The 20,005-nt window shown below is 38.2% G+C and overlaps 1 protein-coding gene across 2 annotated transcripts in view; it reads left to right on the top strand.

Moving 5' to 3' along the window:
- Positions 1-20,005, top strand: part of CORO2A (coronin 2A) — a 180,429-nt gene extending 160,424 nt beyond the window's left edge. For both annotated transcript variants that reach the window (XM_069106041.1, XM_069106047.1), the window contains exons 8-12: positions 1,166-1,262; positions 8,768-8,880; positions 15,629-15,719; positions 17,862-18,139; positions 19,504-20,005. In XM_069106041.1, coding sequence (XP_068962142.1) covers positions 1,166-1,262; positions 8,768-8,880; positions 15,629-15,719; positions 17,862-18,139; positions 19,504-19,635 — 711 coding nt within the window. In that variant the 3' untranslated portion in view covers positions 19,636-20,005. The remainder of the gene's footprint in view (positions 1-1,165; positions 1,263-8,767; positions 8,881-15,628; positions 15,720-17,861; positions 18,140-19,503) is intronic.

Below are 20,005 nucleotides of genomic sequence, written 5' to 3'. Positions count from 1 at the left end.
AGTTCTTGGGGGAGGGGAATATGAAATTGAGTACTGAGTTTTTTTACTTCATTATTGGCCTGAGGCTATAAATGTTTTTAGACCAGAGAAATTTAAAAAAAATATATGGAGATACATTTTAAACATCAAGCTTTTAAATTGGTTGCTATACTTTATTGTTATGTATAACCAATCTCTAAAATAAATGCAGATTGTAACTTTTCAATACCTTTATATAGAACTTTCATGAGTTTCTGGGACAAAAAATATCTATGACTCAGATTCAGCCACCTATAGCCTCTCTGAACTTAGCCAGAGTTTTTCTTGGACATCAGATATACAGCCCATTGCAAGACACTCCTCCAGTTAGGGCATAGCTTCCTGCTGGTATTGCTTCCAGGGTCATATCTATGCCATAATGAGTTGTAGAGTAAGAGATTCATAGGTTCAGAGAAGCAGTATGGTGCAGTGGAAAGTGGAAAGTGGAGTGCAGTGGATATGGACTCAGAAGTCCTGGGTTCAAATCCTACTTACTACCTGTGTGACCTTAGATATCTCACTTAAATTCTCTAAACTTCATTTTCCTCATTTGTAAACTGAGGGTGCCCAACTAGGGGACTTCTAAAATCCCTTTCAGCTCAAAAATGTTTGATCCTATTATATAAACTTTAAAATATATTTGTTTGTTTGTTTTTTTGGAGGGGGAAAAGGTAAGGCAATTGTGGTTAAGTGACTTGCCCAAGGTCACACAGCTAGTGTCAAGTGTCTGAGGATGGATTTGAACTCAGGTTGTCCTGACTCCAGGGCCAGTGCTCTATTCACTGCGCCACCAGCTGCCCCTAAAAGATGTTTTAACTCCCCAAAAATGGCCACAACTCCTTATTTTCCCTTTTGTTATCTACTGTCACACACAGATACACACACACAGCCACAACTATTATCCTATCTCTGAAACAAATGCAACAATACTTGGCCTTTAACCAGAAAGAGTAAGGGCTACTGAGAAGTAGAAGTGGGAATGAAAATAAAAGGGTTTCAAAATCTTTATTGTTTCAGTTTTATGATTTTCCATGGCATTTTAGTTTTCAATTGAACATAAAAATAAATGCATTTGTTTTATTTGTATTGTTCCATACCAAATGAGATGTCAACATATCTTCTTGTTCTTTTTCGTTCTCTTTCACAGGGTGATGGGAACATTCGATACTATGAAATTAGTGCAGAAAAACCACACTTGAACTATCTTACAGAATATCGTTCCTATCTCCCTCAAAAGGGAATCGGTGAGTATGAAAGAGGCACATTTATTTGGGTACATGATTTTCTGTTGGGATTGATGTTGCAGACTTTATTCACTGACTTTCAAAGTAGGACTTACCTCTTAAGAAGATCAATAGTGATCATGTATCTTTTCTAGTCTAAACATCACCATAATCATCTTTACAAAGCTCAAAAACCTCAATTTAAATTGATAACACACAAGACAACTTTGTGAAAATACTTCAGGTATGAGGTGCAAATCATAAAATATTCTCATAATAAGAGAATAAGGTTATGAAATTTAATCCCCTTCATTTTATAAATAAGGAACCTGAGGCCCAGGGATATAATGTGATTTAAATATGGTCATAAATTGATGGAATCACAGAATCTTAAAGTTAGAAGGTTCTCTAGTACAACATATATGTGAATCTTGAGTTCTCTCTTTAAAATTCCTAATAAAACAGTGATCTAGTCTTTGATTATATGTCTTCAGTAATGGAGAAGTCATTCTCTCACACAAACCAGTCCTATTATTGGGATAGGGACTAGACATGATTCCACAGATATAAGAAATAGCCACATGAAGAAAATTCCCCCTCCCTATGCAGTTTGATAATTTCTTTGGAACTTATACTCTTATAGATTTTCCAGGGGTACTGGGAGCTTAAAGATTTGCCCAGTCACACAGTCAGGATGTGTCAGAGGCTGAAACTGAACCTAGGCCTTTGTGGCTCCAAGGCCAGATCTCAGGGGCTCCTGTGCCATGGCTTCTTCCATCATTTGTCCGGCTCTAATTGTGGGAAAGTTCTTCCTGCTACTCAGCTGAAGTCTGCCTACTTCTAACTTTCCAGTTCTAACCTATAGAGCCACATAAACTAAGTCTAATTTCTATTCCCTATTCAGGTGTTTGAATATACCAATGTCCTTATACAGACATATATTCCACTATATTCTTCTCCAGCCTAAACATCTCTTTTAATCAATCCTAAAATGACATGATTTTGCATACCCTCACTAGCTGGGTCACCCTGCCCCACTGTGTCAATTAATTCCCCTATTGAAATGTAGCAACATAAATGAAACACAGTACTTCATTTGTTATCTATGTGGGGCAGTGGATAGACCACTGGGCCTAGAATCAAGAAGGATCAAGTACAAATATGGCCTCAGACACTTTCTAGCTGTGTGACTCTGGGCAAGTCACTTAACCTCTGTTTGCCTTAGTTTACCATCTGTAAAATGGGGATAATAATAGCATCTACCTCCAAGATTTGTATGAGAATCAAATGAGATAATAACTATAAAATATTTAACATGGTGTCTGGCACATAGTAAGCTCTATATAAATGTAGCTATTATTATCATCAGGAGTCTTCTGGGCCACTTTTTTGGCAATAATGCCAATTTATAATTTTTTTCCCCAGTCACTCCATATTATACCTTCTTTATATGAAAATCTTTCTCTCAGTGATTTCAAAATGACTTTGTCTCCAGTATGTATGTCATCTTTTGTACTTGGTCTGGTCCTATAGTATATATACCCATATATATTTATAGTATAGCTTAAATACTTTATGTTTATAGTGAAAATTAGAAACTAACATGCAATTTACAATACTAGTAATTGAGGGCAGAAACAATATTAAATAAGAAGCAAATTTCTTTATTTACCTTGAATGCTGGTACTTGAAGAAAAACAAATTGAATTAGTGAAAAATGAGAAAACAGATCTGAGAGATTTTTGTGGAGAATCTGAAGGAAATCTCTGAGTACTTTTGGGTTTTTTTGTTTGTTTTTTTGTTTGCCTTTTGGAGGGCAATTGGGGTTAAGTAACTTTCCCAAGGTTACACAGCTAGTTTTTTTTTAGGTGTTAAATGTCTATGGCTGGAACCGAACTCGGGTCCTCCTGACTGGGGGGCTGGTGCTTTACTCACTGTGCCACATAGTCGCCCCTCTCTGAATGCTTTTGAAAGCTTTAAAGAGCAAGAGAGGAATTTGCGTTAGGCCACAGGGCCGGTCTGTGTAACCTCCTGGAGAGCAGGGACTGTCTTTTGTCTTTTTTGTATCCCCAGCACTTAGCACATTTTTGTTGTCATTCAGTTGTTTTTGAGTCACACCATTTGGAGTTTTCTTGGCAAATATACTGGAGTGTTTGGCCATTTCCTTCTCCAGCTCATTTTGCAGATGAGGAAACTGAGGCAAACAGGGTTAAGTGACTTGTCTAGGATCACATAGCGACTAAGTGTCTGAGGCTAGATTTGAACTCAAGAAGAGGAATCTTCCTGACTCCAGGCCCCGCAGTCTATCCACTGTACCACCTAAACTGCCCCATCAGGCACATCGTAGGCTCTTTGAAAAGGTTTATTGATTGAAAAAATGGAGGGAACTTAAAATTTCTGTAAAATGCGAAAGATTAAAGTGGAAGGGTGAGCACATGAGAGAAAGAAATAGCCAGAAGCAAAATAAACTGCATTGTGAAAACCAGGAGGGAATCCAAGAGGGATTGGGCCTAGCAGTTCCCACATTGACCTTAAGGTGGTGCTGTCAAATAGGTTTATAGGATTTATAGCTGGAAAAAGAGAATTATCAGATTAAGAGATAGAATGAATCATAAAGACAATCTAGTCAAAAGCACCCTTGTTTTAGAGATGAAGAAAATGAGTCCTAGGAGGTAAAATCTCTTGCCTGTAGTAAATCGATAGATTGTAAGCAGCAGAGCTAGGATTCAAATTTAAGTCTTTTGACTCCAGATCTACTCTCTTTACTGGGACACATTATAGTTATCCCCCTTTGACATTGCAGGGGTCAGGGCAACACCATCCCTGCCCCTGCCACAATCTAGAAAATCCACTTTAAAATTTTTGGTCCTCCCTTCATAGCAGAGAAGAAGTCTGAATTATCATGGTATTAAAAGGTAAAAATATGTTGATATTATACAATACTATATTATACTATTTTATGCATTTCTGAGTTTCTAAACTTTTCCTGTCATCTACTGGCCTTTGCATGCCATCTGTAGCTTCCATAAAACTCCCCCAAAATTCTCATTTAATTTCCTATGCCCACCCACTATATATCAAAACTGAGATGGGAAAAGTCACAATGTGGAAGGAATAATTATAGTTCCATAAAACCAGGATCTTGCTTGAGAGGGGAGAGAGAAAGCATATATGCAAAAATGAAGATGATGTTAAAAACAAGATACTAATCAAAACGTTTTAAGAGAAACATAAAAAGAATAAGATAGGGTGGCTAGGTGGTACAGTGAGTAGAGCACCGGCCCTGCAGTCAGGAGGACCTGGCTTCAAATCTGGCCTCAGACACTTAACACTTACTAGCTGTGTGACCTTAGGCAAGTCACTTAACCCCAATTGCCCTGCCTTCCACTCTCAAAAGAGAAGAAAAAGAATAGGACAGGATTGAATAGGGTGAGGAGTTGTAGGTTTAGAATTTGGAACCACAAGAAAACCTCAAAATCATCCAGTCAAACCCATTAGTTTACATATAATACAATGAAATCCCAGAGAGATTAAATGACACATGAAGATGCTACATCTAGTTAATGGCAGAGCCAGGACTAGGACTCAGATCTTCTAAATGCTAGTCCAGAACTCTTTTTAGAATGAATTGGTTTGTCCTTTTTGTCCAAGAGGACCGTGACATCCGGAAGCTGATGCCATGACTTGCAAGTGAATTGGATTACAGTTAGGGAGGGCTGTGTAAAGTCACCAGCCTCACTTTCTCCTCCAGAACCATTGAGGTGCAGTGGCCAGATATGATTGGACAACCGGAGATGGCCCAGGATGCAGTTGGAGACCTTGGTCTTTTTAAGCTAAGGTCTTTCCCATTTCTCACTTTGACTTGAGGCAACACCTATTTAGTGATTAGGGCTGTTTAAGAAGTGAGCCAAGGGGACTTCAGAATAACCTGGAAAGACTTATATGAACTGATGCTGGGTGAAATGAGCAGAACAAGGAGAACATTGTACACAGTAACAGCCACATTGTGTGATGACTCACTTTGATAGACTTAGCTCTTCTCAGCAATGCAAGGATCTAAGATAGCTCCAAAAGACTCACAATGGAAAATGCTGTTCACATCCAGAGAAAGAACTTTGGAGTCTGAATATGAATGGAAGCTTACTATTTGCTCTCCTTCTGTTTGTTATTTTGTTTTGTTTCTTCTTTCTTATGTTCTTCCTATTAGTTCTAATTCTTCTTTACATCATGACTAATATGATAACATGTTTAATATGAATAGATAAGTAGAGCCTATATCAGATTGCACACCTTCTTGGGGAGGGGAGAAGAAAGGGAGGGGGAGAAAATTTAAAACTCAAAATCTTGTGGAAATGAATGTTGAAAACTAAAAATAAATAAAATAATTATATACCAAGCCTAACATATCCTTTAAACTAACAAAAAGAAAGTCAGTTAGAAGCCCAGCCCCTTGGGATTCTTAAATGTTTTTGTATCATGAGCTCTTTTGGGCAGTCTGGTGAAGCCTATGGACCCCTACTCAGAAAAAAAAGTTTTAAAATGTATAAAATAAAATACATCAACACAATAAAAAACCAAGTTCCTAGACTCCACATTAAGAAGTCTGGTATTAGAACAACTGGAATGCACACCACACACAGGGTCAGCTCCTAAAATAAATTTCTAAAAACCCAAAATGATTGCCCCCACAAACATATCTCAGAACTTTTGCACGTGCCATAAAAAGTGTTTGCTTCAGGAATCAAAGATAAATTTAAGGATAAAAGTGAAACTAATGAGGAACTAAAGTTAAAACAATGGGAAAGGACTTAGAAGGTTTTGGGTTTGGGGTTTTGTTTTCTTTCTTTTGGGGGGGGGAACAGATGTCTAAAGGGGCCAACAAAGTCTCAAAGAACTAGGATAATGAAGTCTTCTTCCACTGTTTAAGCAGAAACACATGGCATGGTTTGAAACAGCTTCAACAGGGAAGCCAGTCAATCAACAAGTGTTTACTGAAGGATTATGTTATATTTCCAATCATGTACTTTAGTCTAGGTGAAAACTTCAAAAAACCATGAGATATGCTGTGTTATAAATGGACTTGCCAGTCTGGGGTTGGATAGTAGGTAAGATTAGCACATAGACAGGAACTTATTACACTCTGATTTAGATAGAACAATCAAGAGAATCAATTGCTGAACTATATAATATTGACTGAGAGTACAGTAGGACCTCAAAGGGAAAAATTATTTTTGCTGAAATAATCAGAAAAATCTATGGAAAAGAAGTAAGACTTGTGGAATAATATGATGTAATTAATGGAAAAACCACTGAACTTGGCACCTGAAGACTTGGATTTGAATTCCAGCTCTTTTGTTATTGTTCAGCTGTATCCAACTCTTTATGACCCCATTTGGGGTTTTCTTGGCAAAAAAAGCCATTTCTTGATTTCATATTGATTCCTTTGGGTACAATCATTAATTTCAGAGTCTCCTTTTTTCTTTTTGGAGTCATCTGGGGTTAAGTAACTTGCCCAGTATCACATAGTAAATGTCCGAGGTTGGATTTAAACTCAGGTCCTCCTGACTCCAGGACCAGGGTTCTGCTGGAGTGCTTTGCCATTTCCTTCTCCAGCTTGTTTTACAGATGAAGAAACTAAGGCAAACAGGGTCAAGTGACTTGCCCAGGGTCACACAGCTAGTAAGTGTTTAAGGCTAGATTTGAACTCAGGAAGATGAGTCTTCCTGACTCCAAGCTCAATACACTATGCACTATGCTACCTAGCTGCCTCCAGTCCCAACTCTACTGCTTACTAAATAGAAACTCACCTTCTGTTAAACTTTTTTCCCTTTATATGACCAAGGACATTATGAAGATTGTAACATAATCCTCATTATGCTGGTGTATTGAATGTTAATAAATATGGTTTGGTAGAAAGAGCACTAGACAGAGTCAAAAGATAAAAAAGTCCCAGTAGCTGCCACTTACTGGCTAGACATTTAATCTATCTGAACCTCACTTTCCTTCTCTGTAAAGTAGAAATAATATTTGTCTTCCCATACAGGATTGATGAAAGGGTCAAATCTAAGAATGAGTGCTTCATAAATTAGAATGTTCTATACAAATTATTGCTGCTCCCATAAGGTTCTGCTTCATTATGCCATGTTATGATGGTGTCTTTGCATCCTTAAAGATTATATCCGCAGATGATATGTTCTAGTAGGTCTGAACCAAGGCTTTGTGCATACACAGACTGGTGGTCAACCACACTGTCATTGGAAAATTGGCCAACCTAACTTCAAAGAGCTCTTCATTTTAAGGCTGGCCACCAGGCAGTGAAACTTTTATTAGCCATAAATAAATGAGGCATGGACGGGCTGTGATCTGCATCAGTGAATAGAGTTCACTCACATTGAGAAAGTGAGGTGATGGGTCTTAAAAAATATCAGATGGAGTCATATAATGGAGGACCTTGAAAGGAAAGTAGAAGAGTTCATGTGTTTGGTAAAGCAGACCATGGTCAGCCAGAGAAGATTCAGGCAATGATGGATTAAAAGGAGGAACAGATTAAGTGAGGGAGACCAGCTAAGAGACTATGGCTAAAATTCTTATGCAAGGTGATAAAAGCCTAGATTAGTGAGGTAGCAGGGAAATGGAGAGGAAGAGTAAAATTGAAGGCACTTTGAAGGAAGAAAAGATATGATTTGGTGACTAATTAGGTATAGGGGATGAAGGAAGGGAATGAATGAAAGATGAAACCAAGGTTTCTAGAATGGGAAGGCTAGAAGAAGGGTAGTGCCATTAACAGGGATGGAAAGAGGACTTCTTTTGGAAAAACTTGCTTCTTTACAGGTCCTAAACTGTATCTTTTTAAACATATTAGAATTGAGCCTATCAGAGAAGCTATTGTTCTTTCTTCTTTGTCTGAGTAACACTCATGGGACAGTGAATAACTGAGTAACACTGTAGGACAGAAATCAAGTTCATGAGCTAATCGATGCTTTAACCGATGGACAAGAGCAGAAACCTTAAACTTTGGTTCTCCAGATCAGACCTTTTTAAGTCTTTCCAGCCTACTATCCTAAGACACCTCACATCTCAAAGCATGATCTGTGGTAGGATACTCAGGGTTTGGTTTGCCACTTTTAGTGATATATTGTTGGGGTACACATCTATCACTTCAACTGTACATGATTTTTTATCCCAATTCTCAGAAAAATAGGAATACTCTAATCATGTTCATGGCCTACCTCACAAAGATGGCAAATAGTGTCCTGAGGGAAAGGAGAGGAAAAAAAGCCATTGATTGAATTTTCAGATACATACTCACTGACTAGGAAGTATAAAATTTAATTGCAACTCAAAAGCAGTTTGACATTTATTTAGCACCCATCAACAAAGCAGTGTGCAAGTTTCTAGCGATACAAGGGTAGCTAGAACACCTACCTTGTCCATGAGAGCTATGCCCATGTAGGACCCCAATGGAGTATTGCTTGGGTATTAGTCATTTCCCATTATCTCTTCTTTCTTTTGAATCTTTCCATTAGGAATCATGCCAAAGAGAGGTCTGGATGTATCTTCTTGTGAGATATTCAGATTCTACAAACTGATAACAACCAAAGGTCTCATTGAGCCTGTATCAATGATTGTCCCTCGACGGGTAAGTGGCCTCCATAACTAAGCTATTACAAAGAAGAAAAGTCAACCACAGCACAACACTGATGGAAACCCTTAGCTATATCTAACTATGCCATCAGAGTGAATGACCCATGTACCTCTGCTTCTATGCTGACGTGAAGTATATTCTCATTCATTCCAGATCCTTATATAATTTCAAGAGTCTTTACCATACTGATTGTCCTATTCTCCCAGTTTTTCCACATTCTTCCCAAAATACAGCTCTCAAAACTAAAAACAATATGGCAAATACAACCAAGCAGGATAGAGTACAACAAGACTGTTACCTCCATTGTTCTGAACACACTTTTTTAAAATTAAATTTTATGTTTATTTTTAGTTTACATCATTCACTTCCACAAGATTTTGAGTTACAAATTTTCTCCCCATCTTTCTGCTAACCACCCCCCCAAAGCAGCAATCCCTCTGTATACTGCCTCCCCCAATCTGCTCTCTCCTATATCCTCCTCCATACCCCCTCTGACCTTCCAGTAGGGCAAGATGGATCTCTATACCTCAGTGCCGATATATCTTATTTTCCAATTGCATGTAAAATAATAATAATAATAATATTTTTTAAACATTTGATTTTAAAACTTTGAATTCCAGATTCTTTCCCTTCCTTCCTCATCACCCACCCTTACTGGGAATATAAGCAATTGAATATAGGTTGTACATGTGTAGCTATGCAAAACATTTCCATAGTAGATATATTGTGAAAGACTGACTATATTTCCCTCCATCCTATCCCTCCCCCCACTTGTTCTATGCTCTGCTTTGACCCTGTCCCTTTTCAAAAGTGTGTGCTTCTAACTTCCCTCTCCCCCAACCTGCCCGCCCCTCCATCATCCCCCCTTTCATCCCCTTTCCCCCTACTCTCCTGTAGGGTGAGATATCCTATTTAGTGTGTATGTCCTTCCCTCCCTAAGCCAAATTCAGTGAGAGTAAGGTTGACCCATGCCCTTTTGCCTTCCTGTTCTTCCCCCCCTTTGAACCAGTTTTCCCTTGCCTCTTCTGTATGAGATAATTTACCCCATTCTGTCTCTCCCCATCTCCCATCATTATTTTCTCTTTTACCTCTCAATTTCACTTTTTAAGTATCATCCCTTCCTATTCAATTGGTCCTGTGCCCTCTGTCTATGTATACCTGTACATATATATGCACACACTCACATATGTATTCATATGCCCATATACCTTCCTATATAGACATATATGTATGTATTCATACATATATATGTGTGTGTGTGTGTGTGTATACACATTTCTATTCCCTTCAACTATTTTTATACTGAGAAAAGTTTCATCAGTTACAATTATGTTTTTCCATGTAGGAATATAAATAGTTCAACTTCGATAAAGTTCCTTGTGATTTCTTTTCCCTGTTTACCTTCTCATGCTTCTCTTGCTTCTTGTGTCAGAATGTCAAATTTCCTATTCAACTCTGGTTTTTTCATCAAGAATGCTTGAAAGTCCTCTATTTAATTGAATGACCTGAAATATTATACTCAGTTTTGCTGGGTAGGTGATTCTTGGTTTTAATCCCAGCTCCTTTGACTTCCGGAATATCATATTCTGAGCCCTTCGATCCCTCAATATAGAAGCTGCCAGATCCTGTGTTATCCTAATTGTGTTTACACAATATTCAAATTGCTTCTTCTTGGCTGCTTATGATATTTTTTCCTTGATCTGGGAACTCCAGAACCTGGCTATAATATTCCTAGGAGTTTTCTTTTTGATGTCTTTTTCAAGAGGTGATTGGTGGATTCTTTCAACCTCTATTTTGCCCTCTGGTTCTAAAACATCAGGATAATTTTCCTTGAGAATTTCTTGAAGGATGATTTCTAGGTTCTTTTTTGATCATGGCTTTCAGGTAGTCTGATAATTTTTAAATGATCCCTTCTGGATCTATTTTCCAGGTCAGTGGTTTTTCCAATGAGATATTTCACATTGCCTTCTACTTTTTCATTTGTTTGGATCTGTTTAATAGTATCTTGATTTCTCATAAAGTCACTAGCTTCCATTTGCTCCAATCTAATTCTGAAGGAATGATTCTCTTCAGTGAGCTTTTGAGATTCTTTTTCCATCTGGCAAATTCAGCTTTTTAAGGCATTCTTCTCCTCATTGGCTTTTTGAGCCTCTTTTGCCATTTGAGTTAGTCTATTTTTTAAGGTGTTATTTTCTTCATTCAGGTTGTTGACTCTCTTTTCCTGATTTTCTTGCATCATTCTCATTTCTCTTCCCAATTTTTCCTCCACTTCTCTTATTTGGTTTTTCAAAATCCTTCATAAGCTCCTCTATGGCCCGTAACCACTTCATATTTTTCTTGGAAGCTTTTTTATAGGAATTCTGACTTCATTGTCTTCTTCCTGTTCCATGCTTTGATCCTTTTTTTCCCCCAAAATAGGAACCTAAAGTTGGATCGCTGTGCTTGCTTTGCTTCTTTTGTTTGCTCATGGTGCCACTCAGTTACTTGACTTTTGAGCTTTTTGCCACAGAGAACACTGCTTCCAGAGAGGAGGGCTTTGTCCCAAATCGCTGGGGTTTTTGCAGCTGCCGGAGCTATTAGCTGGGTGCCCTCTCTGAAGCCTTCACAGGCTCTGGCATCTGGTCACACACTCCAGGACCTCTACCCAAGACCATGATCCAGGTCCAAGCAGGTTAAAGCAAGAGCGATTACCCTCTGAATGGTTGCTTGGTCCCCCTACAATCTGTAGGCCAGGAGCTCTGAAGCAGAGGCCAGACCACACTCCCAGACCCCCTGTTCCCAAAGTCAACACTGACCTCTCACTTTGTCTGTGTTATTTATAGGTTGATAATTCTGGAAACTACCATAGCTGCTGGTTATCCACTCTCCCGAAGTCCCTCTAGCCACGGCTGGTGGGGGCCACCTTGGAGCTAAAACCCATGCCAGTTTTAAAAGCTCACATGGGGATGGGCTCTGCTCCCAGCATGCTGCAATGGACCCTTCCCATCTGCCTTCCGGGCTGCCTTCAGTGGGAGATTTGTTTCTCTCTTTCACTTTGTGGGTTCTGTAGTCCCAAAGTTTGTTTAGTCCTTTTTTATAGGTATTTGAGGTGGTTATGGGGGGAGCACATGGAGTTTTCCTGCTTCTACACTGCCATCTTGGGTCTGTCCCAAATACACTTTTCTTAATAATGTCTAGGACCCTCTCAGCTTTTTTTGTCTATCACATCACACTGCTGACTTGTATTAAAATTTACAGTCCACCAAACCCCCTCCATCCCTCCGACACCCCTAAGATCTTTTTCAAATGAATTATTATTTCCACACCTCCTCATCTTGTACTTCCCAAGTTGATTTTTGAACCCAAGTTTAAGACATTACCATTACTCCCATTAAATTTCATCTCATTAGAATTGGCTCAACATTCTATCCAGTTACATTTTGGGTTCCAGCTCTATCGCCCAAAGAATTAGCTGTCCCTTCTAATTTTGTATCAGCTGAAAATATAGATAAGAATGCCATGTTTGCCCTCATCTAGGTAATTGATGAAAATATTAAGTGGCACAAGGACAAATTCTTGTGGCCTTCCATGCCACCTCCTTTCAAGTTGTCCTCAACCCATTAATAATAACTCTTTGGGCCCAGCCATTCAGTTCCAAATCCACATAACTAATGTTCTTTAACTCTCTTTATTGTCCACAACAATAACATGAGAGAATTTGTAGAATTCTTTGCTAAAACTTGTAAGAGAGATCTAAAGTATTTCGGAAGTAGTGGGAAGAGAGAGAGAGAGAGAGAGAGAGAGAGAGTTAGTCTGACATAGACCATACTCTTGGTTTTTTTTTATCTAAATTTGATAAACATTAGTAAACATGAACATGTCTATATACAAAGAAAATAAAAAGAGGATTTCATATGAAGCTAAATCTCCATTCTATCTTGCTTATTTCTTTTTTTGAAGTATATAATAAATTCAATAGATTCTTTATTAAATTTTTTAATTAATGAAAATGCATCTTCTTTCCCTCCTATCTTCCCCCCCTCCCTATTTGGAAAAAAAAGGAAAAAAAACTTTTATAGACATGTATAATCGAACAAAACAAAATCTGACATTGGGCATATCAAAAAAAAAAAATCTCAATCTTTTTGTGAGGAGGTGTTGTGCAGAGAATAAGAGCAAGACCAAGACCTGGGTTCAAGGTAAATTTAGGTGTGGATTTATTGATCAAGTGCTAGACTGCCTGAAGTATACACTCAAATTAGGCAGCCCCGAATGAGGGACCATACAATGCTTATAAAGGCAAAAACCACAATTGGGGAGGGGAACTAGCATATGCACTGATGTACAGAAGCCAAGAGCAGCCATTTGTTAGGATCTATAGCTCAGGGCTAATTTGGGAAATACGGCACAAGGGTACAAGGGTATAGCCGGGGTCCCTCCTAGAACAGGGTGGAAGATACAGTGTGGAGGGCACAGGGGAGTGGAATTCCCAGAACAGGCTGGGGTCATAGAACAGGCCAGGGTCATGTTCTGGGTGAAGGGTGTGGGGGACCCTGCTTGGTCAGCATTCTGGGTGGGGGACCTTGCTTGGTCAGCATCCCAGAACAGTGTGGTCTCTTGCATGGGATAGACTTGCCCCATGATCTTTATACAGACTTGCACCATGACCCTTATACAAAATGCTGCTTCAAGGCTTACTGATTTAGGGAAGTACCAACGCAGGGAAAGATAAGGGAGCAGGGGTCTATGCCTTGAGTGATTTACTTTACCCAGGACTATGCCTTTAAGTTGTTACAAGCAGTTACAGGGTTTAGGATAGGGACAAAGACAAATATAAAGGGGCTTAATGGTGGGCTCCAAATCAGGTGGCATGTGATCTGGGTTAGGGTACAACAGAGTTAGATAGAAAACAATGATTTCAAAGTTATCTCATTTACTTGTATCTCCCTCTGAATCTCCTGTTTTCTTCTATGTATTCTTTTAAGTGACATGAACTATTCTATTTTTTTTTTTAAAGCAATTGGGGCTAAGTAACTTGCTGAAGGTTACACGGCCAGTTATTTTGTGTGGGTGCTAAGTATCTGAGGCCAGAACCGATACTAGGTCTCCCGACTCCAGGACTAGCACTCTTACTCACTGCACCACCTGGCCACCCCATGAACTATTCTTAATGAAACCATTCTGGTCCTTTGTGTTCACTGTTTCCTTTCCTTAATGTTCGTTAATCATCAAATATATTCATCATAAAATTAATAGAATTCTAAATTTTTTCAAGGAATTTCAAGTTCACTTCCCTTTAGTTTTCATATTGCATTCTCATTTTCTTTTCAAAGTTCAGGACATCACTTGACCTTCTCCAGTCAAGTTCCCATGGCACCATTTTCCATTCTTCATTCAAAGGTCACTGGCAGCAATTACATTCAGGATTCTTTTGGAAATTTTGTTCATTGTTCATCTTGGCCTAGTGATTTGACCTTATCAAAGGTACTTGGTGCTTTCATCCTATCCAGCTTATGTTAAATATCAACTCACTATTAACCTTTTTAAATTTTCCATTTATCTTTAGTATCAGTTCTCTTTTCAGTTAAAAAAAAATTTTCCTTGGCAGAGAACACAGAAGTTACTCCACCTTCACACTGTCACTTTTTGTCATCCCATTCACCTTGAACAGCAATCTTGTCCCTTTTTTATCTTCCTTTTTTCCTCATATGTTAAAAATTTACCAACCCTTTTTGTTATCTTTGCCTAGCTTCAAACCACTCTGAGTTTAAGTACTCCTGAGGATGTTTTAAAAGTACTTGCCAAGTTTTGAAACTCATGATTTGTTAACCTGTCCTTTTTGCCATCCTTTGAGCATCTTTTAAAATCTAACTTGGTTGATGAATCATCTTTGCACAGATGTTGTTCTCCTTAGAAACCTTCTCCTTCCCTTTCTTCCTTATTGGAATTCTCTTTGTGTCTTCAGAATTGTCTTGAAAGCTTCCTAACACTGATGAACTGATTTGTTCTTTAGAATCTCACACCACTGCATCTTACCTGTCCTTTTTCTGAAACCTTTGAAATCTGTTCTCCAAAAGTCCAAGATGAATATTAGACTATGCCTGGCATTCTTATCCTCTGTCACAAATTCTAAAATGGGGTCAATTACCTACAAGGTTCCCATAATTTCTACTTTGGAAACCAGTTTATTAATAGGATCATAGATTTGGAGCTTTCCAGCTCCAAAACTTCAGAAGTCATCTAGGTCAGCTCTCCAGATGAGGAAACAAAGGTCCAAGTGCTACTATAAATATTTTTAGCATATGAGAACTTTTAATTAATGACATAGTTTGTGTATATGCCTAACAGTAGAAACTTTGGGTCAGACTATTGGTATGGCCATTTTAGTCACTTCATTTGAATAACCCCAAATTGCTTTTCAAATTAGTTGTAACAATTCATAGTTCCATCAACAATGCACACGAGTGTGTATCTCTTTCCACAATCCTTCCAACATTATCTTTTCTCGTATTTTGTCATCTTTGTCAATTTGCTGCATGTAAGGAGAAACATCAGGGTTGAATGATGGCCAATCATAGCACAGTTGATTTGTGAAGTCTAAATTAAAAGGTATATATTAGAGAATCTCAACATTAAAGAATCAACTTGTATACCAGAAGAATGAAAGTACTTCTTGGGCTACGTATAGTGTCTGCTGGCAGTAGCAACTTCTTTAGATTATCATCGCCTTGATCACATTACCTCTTTTTGTTTGTTTTTGTAGTCGGAATCCTACCAAGAAGACATCTACCCCTTGACAGCTGGAGTCCAGCCAGCTCTGACAGCACAGGAATGGCTGAATGGAATGAATAAAGGTCAGGATTTCAGAGATAGATATTTTCCCTCTGGTACAATAATAAAAATCACTCAATTGACCTACTGTGGCTTCAGTTCAAAAATATTGTGAAATATGATGCCTTTAATCAAGGCCCAGTGAATTAATGTCCCAAAGCTGACATGAAGCATTTTTCTTGACCTCAGCATTTCCCAAACATTTATTGTTGTTGTTGTTTAGTCATTTTAATTGTATCCAACTTCGTGACCCCATTGGGGGTTTTCTTGGCAAAGATACTGGAGTGGTTTGCAATTTCCTTCCTTCTCCAGTTCATTTTATAAATGAGGAATTGTGTCTGCAGCCATATTTGAACTCAGGAAGATGAGTTTTCCTGATTCCAGGCCTGCACTCTATCCATAGTGCCACCTAGCGGCACAATATGCCTACTCTTTTCCTTAGATTACTTTGTGACTGTGACAGATGACTTTGAGGGCAGATTCTGTGACTCATCTGATACCTACCCCATTTTCAGATGGGTTATGATGAGCCCCACTTCCCTCCCCTTTTCAAATGGGTTGTGATCTTCATTGAAGAATTTATTCCATTATCTTTTGTGGTTTTTTTTTCCAAACAAAAAGGATTGTTTTCTTTTTAATTTCATTCTTCAATTAACAAACATTTCTCTCTTTCCCATCCTCCAATATGAAAAAAGAAAAAGAGAATCCTTATAACAAATATGCATGATCAACCGAAGCAAATTTCCACATTGTCCACATCCAAAAGATTACGTTATCTTTTCCCAAATCTTCTAAATTTCTCTATGTAGAAAATTCTTCCTGTAAACCAAGTTCACAAACTTGCTGCCTTCCTGGTTGCCTCACTTTCCTTCACCCCATATATTCAATGAGCTGCCAAATCTTTTCATTTCTACCGCCACATCTCTCACATCTGTCTTCCTCTCTTCTCACATATCCAACCCCTGTAGTTAAGGTCCCCATCATCTCTTGCCTATACAAATGTAATAATATCCTAATTGGTCTCCTTCTCTCATCTCTCCCCTCTTCAATCCATCCTACACACAACTGTCAAAGTCAGTTCCTAAAATGTAGATATGGCCATATCATTCCCTTACAAAAAAAACTCTAGTAGATCCCTATTGACTCTAGGATAAAATATTATTTCATTCTTTCAGTTTTTAATGTAATATGTAATATATATTATTATCGTTTACACACTACATAATAATTATATTGAAATATAAGTACATTTTATATAAGTATATAATTATCATATAATATATTATCACATATGCATGATAATACAGTAGTACATATGTACACGATAGTGTATGAAGAAGTTAGGAATCTCAGCCATATTTATTTTGTTTATAAATTAGTAAATATGCACCTGTCAGTGATGTAGGCTCCAAAAATGTTTTCTGTGCAATCAAAAAAGTTTGGAAACCATTGATCTTGTCATTGGATCTAAACGGTCATCTCTCTGTTGTCTTAATTGAACTATGAATGAAGGATTTTGTTTTAAATATGTTTAGAACTCAGAGAGTCCTTGTAAAAGAAACTTTTAATTCATTTTGTACATTTTTGGTAAAAAGCTAAATATCATCAGCAACATTGCTTCTGGAAAATGGGGTGTCAGAGGGACCCAGAAACAGAATAAGATAATGAACACATCCTGGTCCAAAGCCATCTACTCCTAGTCACACAGCTGGTAAGTAGTGGAACTAGGAGATAAACCCAGAGTCCCAATCCAGCATTTGTTCCACTGTCCATTCCTATTAGTTAATATAAAATCCACTCTTCATCAAAGGTCATTGCGGGACAGGCTACTCTTTGGAAACACCGACATAAATCGTATCATTCCTTTTAATCAGAAGTGTCAGACACCCAGCAGCCACAAGGCCCACAATACTCCTGAGTGTAACTGGAACCAGATGATGATGTAATTGGGAAATATTTAACAAAATGAATAAAAATACAATTTAGATAGATGATGTCACATTTTAAAACTAAGTCGGCATACAACAAGCATAAATCCTTGGCGATGGATTGCTCTTTGAGTTTGACACCCCTGCTTTAAACCCTTGAAGCTCGCTCATTGCCTGCCTCTTTGTGTTATGAAGATGTGTGACTGGTGTGCTCACTTCACTTTATTTGTCTCCCAGGGCCATTGCTGGTATCTCTGAGACCAGGGTCTGAACTTGTAAACTCTCAACGACAGTTTCCTGAAAGGACACTATCCAATTCTATGCCTCTGGAATCAAATAGGTATCACGACAGGATAGAAAGAAAAACAGCATTTGAGGAAGCCAAGAAGCCATACAGGTTCCAAGATGAGAGAGGATCAAGAAAAGGAACGGATCAAGTACAAGAAGACAAGAAATCTTGGCTTTCTAATGGCTTTGATCCATTTGAATGTCCTCCACCAAAAACAGAAAATGAGGTAAGATTGTATGACAGCTAAGCATTGGGAATGAGCTTCTCTCCTCTAAAGAGAAATAAACAATGATGTTTGTGAGGTCCAGACATAAGCAAGGAAGGAGGGGAAAACGAGAGAAGGAAAGGAAGAAGAAAAGCAAAAGAAGATGAGAAACGATACATGGCTTGGGAAGAAGGTGAAAGAAGAAAACTAGAGGAAAAGGTAGAAGGAAAGAGACTGTGAAGGTCACAGGTATATTAAGAGGCATATATGGTAGTACAGGAAAAAGAGAATGTCACTGCCAGAGACCTCAAGTTGCTTACCCTTACTGGAAAACTTCATTCTTAAATTCAATTGACTTAAAAAAATTTTTTTTTAATTCAATTGACTTTACAAATGCTTTGAAAAAAATAATTAGACCTCCCAACAGATCAATGAATCACAAGCAGTTTAAGCCCATTATACATATGGTAAAACTGAGACCCAGCATTATGTCCATGCCACTTTCAGAAACGGGGGCCAGAAACCCTAGTTTATTGATTACCAGTGTTTATGTAACTTTGTTTAAAAACTTCTGGCACCTGCTTATATTTCAAATACTCAGGTTTCCTTACCTTTGACCCCTAGTTCTTACTGTTTGCTGTAACCATGGGTTACCCAAAATACACTTGTAATGTATAAAATCAAAGTTTGCTTTTTTTTGTTAGCTAATTCTGTAAGCCAAATTATTTATAATGGCTTCTAGAATGGTCCCTTTGGAAAGAGTACAGTCTTTAGAGGATTAGCAGCTCTTTTGGTTCACTTGAAGTTCACTTTTCTTCTTATAAGTGACTTTCTTTGGAAAGACCTTTCAAACCATATCTTATCATCCCTTTCTTTTCTTCTCCCTTTCTCCTTTGCCCAATCCCTCACTCCCCAATGCACCAAGAATGCAAAGAAGTGGGTAGATGGGAATTCACTCAAATAATAAAGTATTCTAGATCCTCTATCTATAGCCCCTGCCTCTGCCTATCTTACCATCACTCCAAGCCTTCTACAGACAGTGGGAGTTGGTCTATTCACCCACTGGAAGGGAAACCAAGTATTGACAAAACCCAGTCCTTTTGTGGCTCAATAACTGAAGAAGTAGTATTAAGTCATTTAAGAACAGCTATGAAATAGCCATACATCATATAAATGTTCCTTTGGATCCAAGTCATGTTAACACAACCACTTTAAAAAACATTGGAGGTGGTGGTGGAGGTAGGGACAGAAAATAATAAAGGATAAAACATTTCAGTAAAAGCTAGCATTTCCCCCATACCCAGTTCTGCTGCCTGACATACCTACCCCTCAGTTTTGATACCTCAACCATAACGGACCAGATTAACCTGTCTCTTGTATTCCAGCTGCTGCACATGTTCTATCGACAACAAGAAGAAATTCGGAGACTCCGAGAGCTGGTAAACCAGAGAGAAGTTCAAGTAAAACAACTGGAACTGGAAATCAAAAACATACACATGAGTTCAGGCACATACTGAGAGGGAAAGAAAGAAACTGTTTTCCTGACCCTCAGAACCCAGAGCAACTCCCAGACAACTATCAAAACCAAACTCCAGATCTCATAAGAATAACTACTGTTTTTTGTATTTTTGTGGGAAAACAAAAATTTAATTCATTGAAAGATGCCAGTGGTCAATAGTGCCCAATTTTCTACTTGCCTTCTTTTCATAGAGGTTTTTGAATCAAATCATTTTAAATAATACTTTGGCCTTCAGTTCATTATCTGTCTCTCTCTCTTTTAAAAAATAATCTATAGAAGCAAAAACAAAAAGTGCTATAGTATTCAAGGAGGGAGGGAGGGGGGGAGAGAGACAGAGAGAGAGAGAGAGAGAGAGAGAGAGAGAGAGA

Source organism: Petaurus breviceps, unplaced genomic scaffold, assembly GCF_028583685.1.
Source record: "Petaurus breviceps papuanus isolate PSGF00001 unplaced genomic scaffold, PetGlider_PUasm1.0 138, whole genome shotgun sequence".
Taxonomy (NCBI): Eukaryota; Metazoa; Chordata; class Mammalia; order Diprotodontia; family Petauridae; genus Petaurus; species Petaurus breviceps.
Note: the sequence above shows the minus strand (reverse complement) of the source record. Positions and strands in the feature narration are given on the sequence as shown.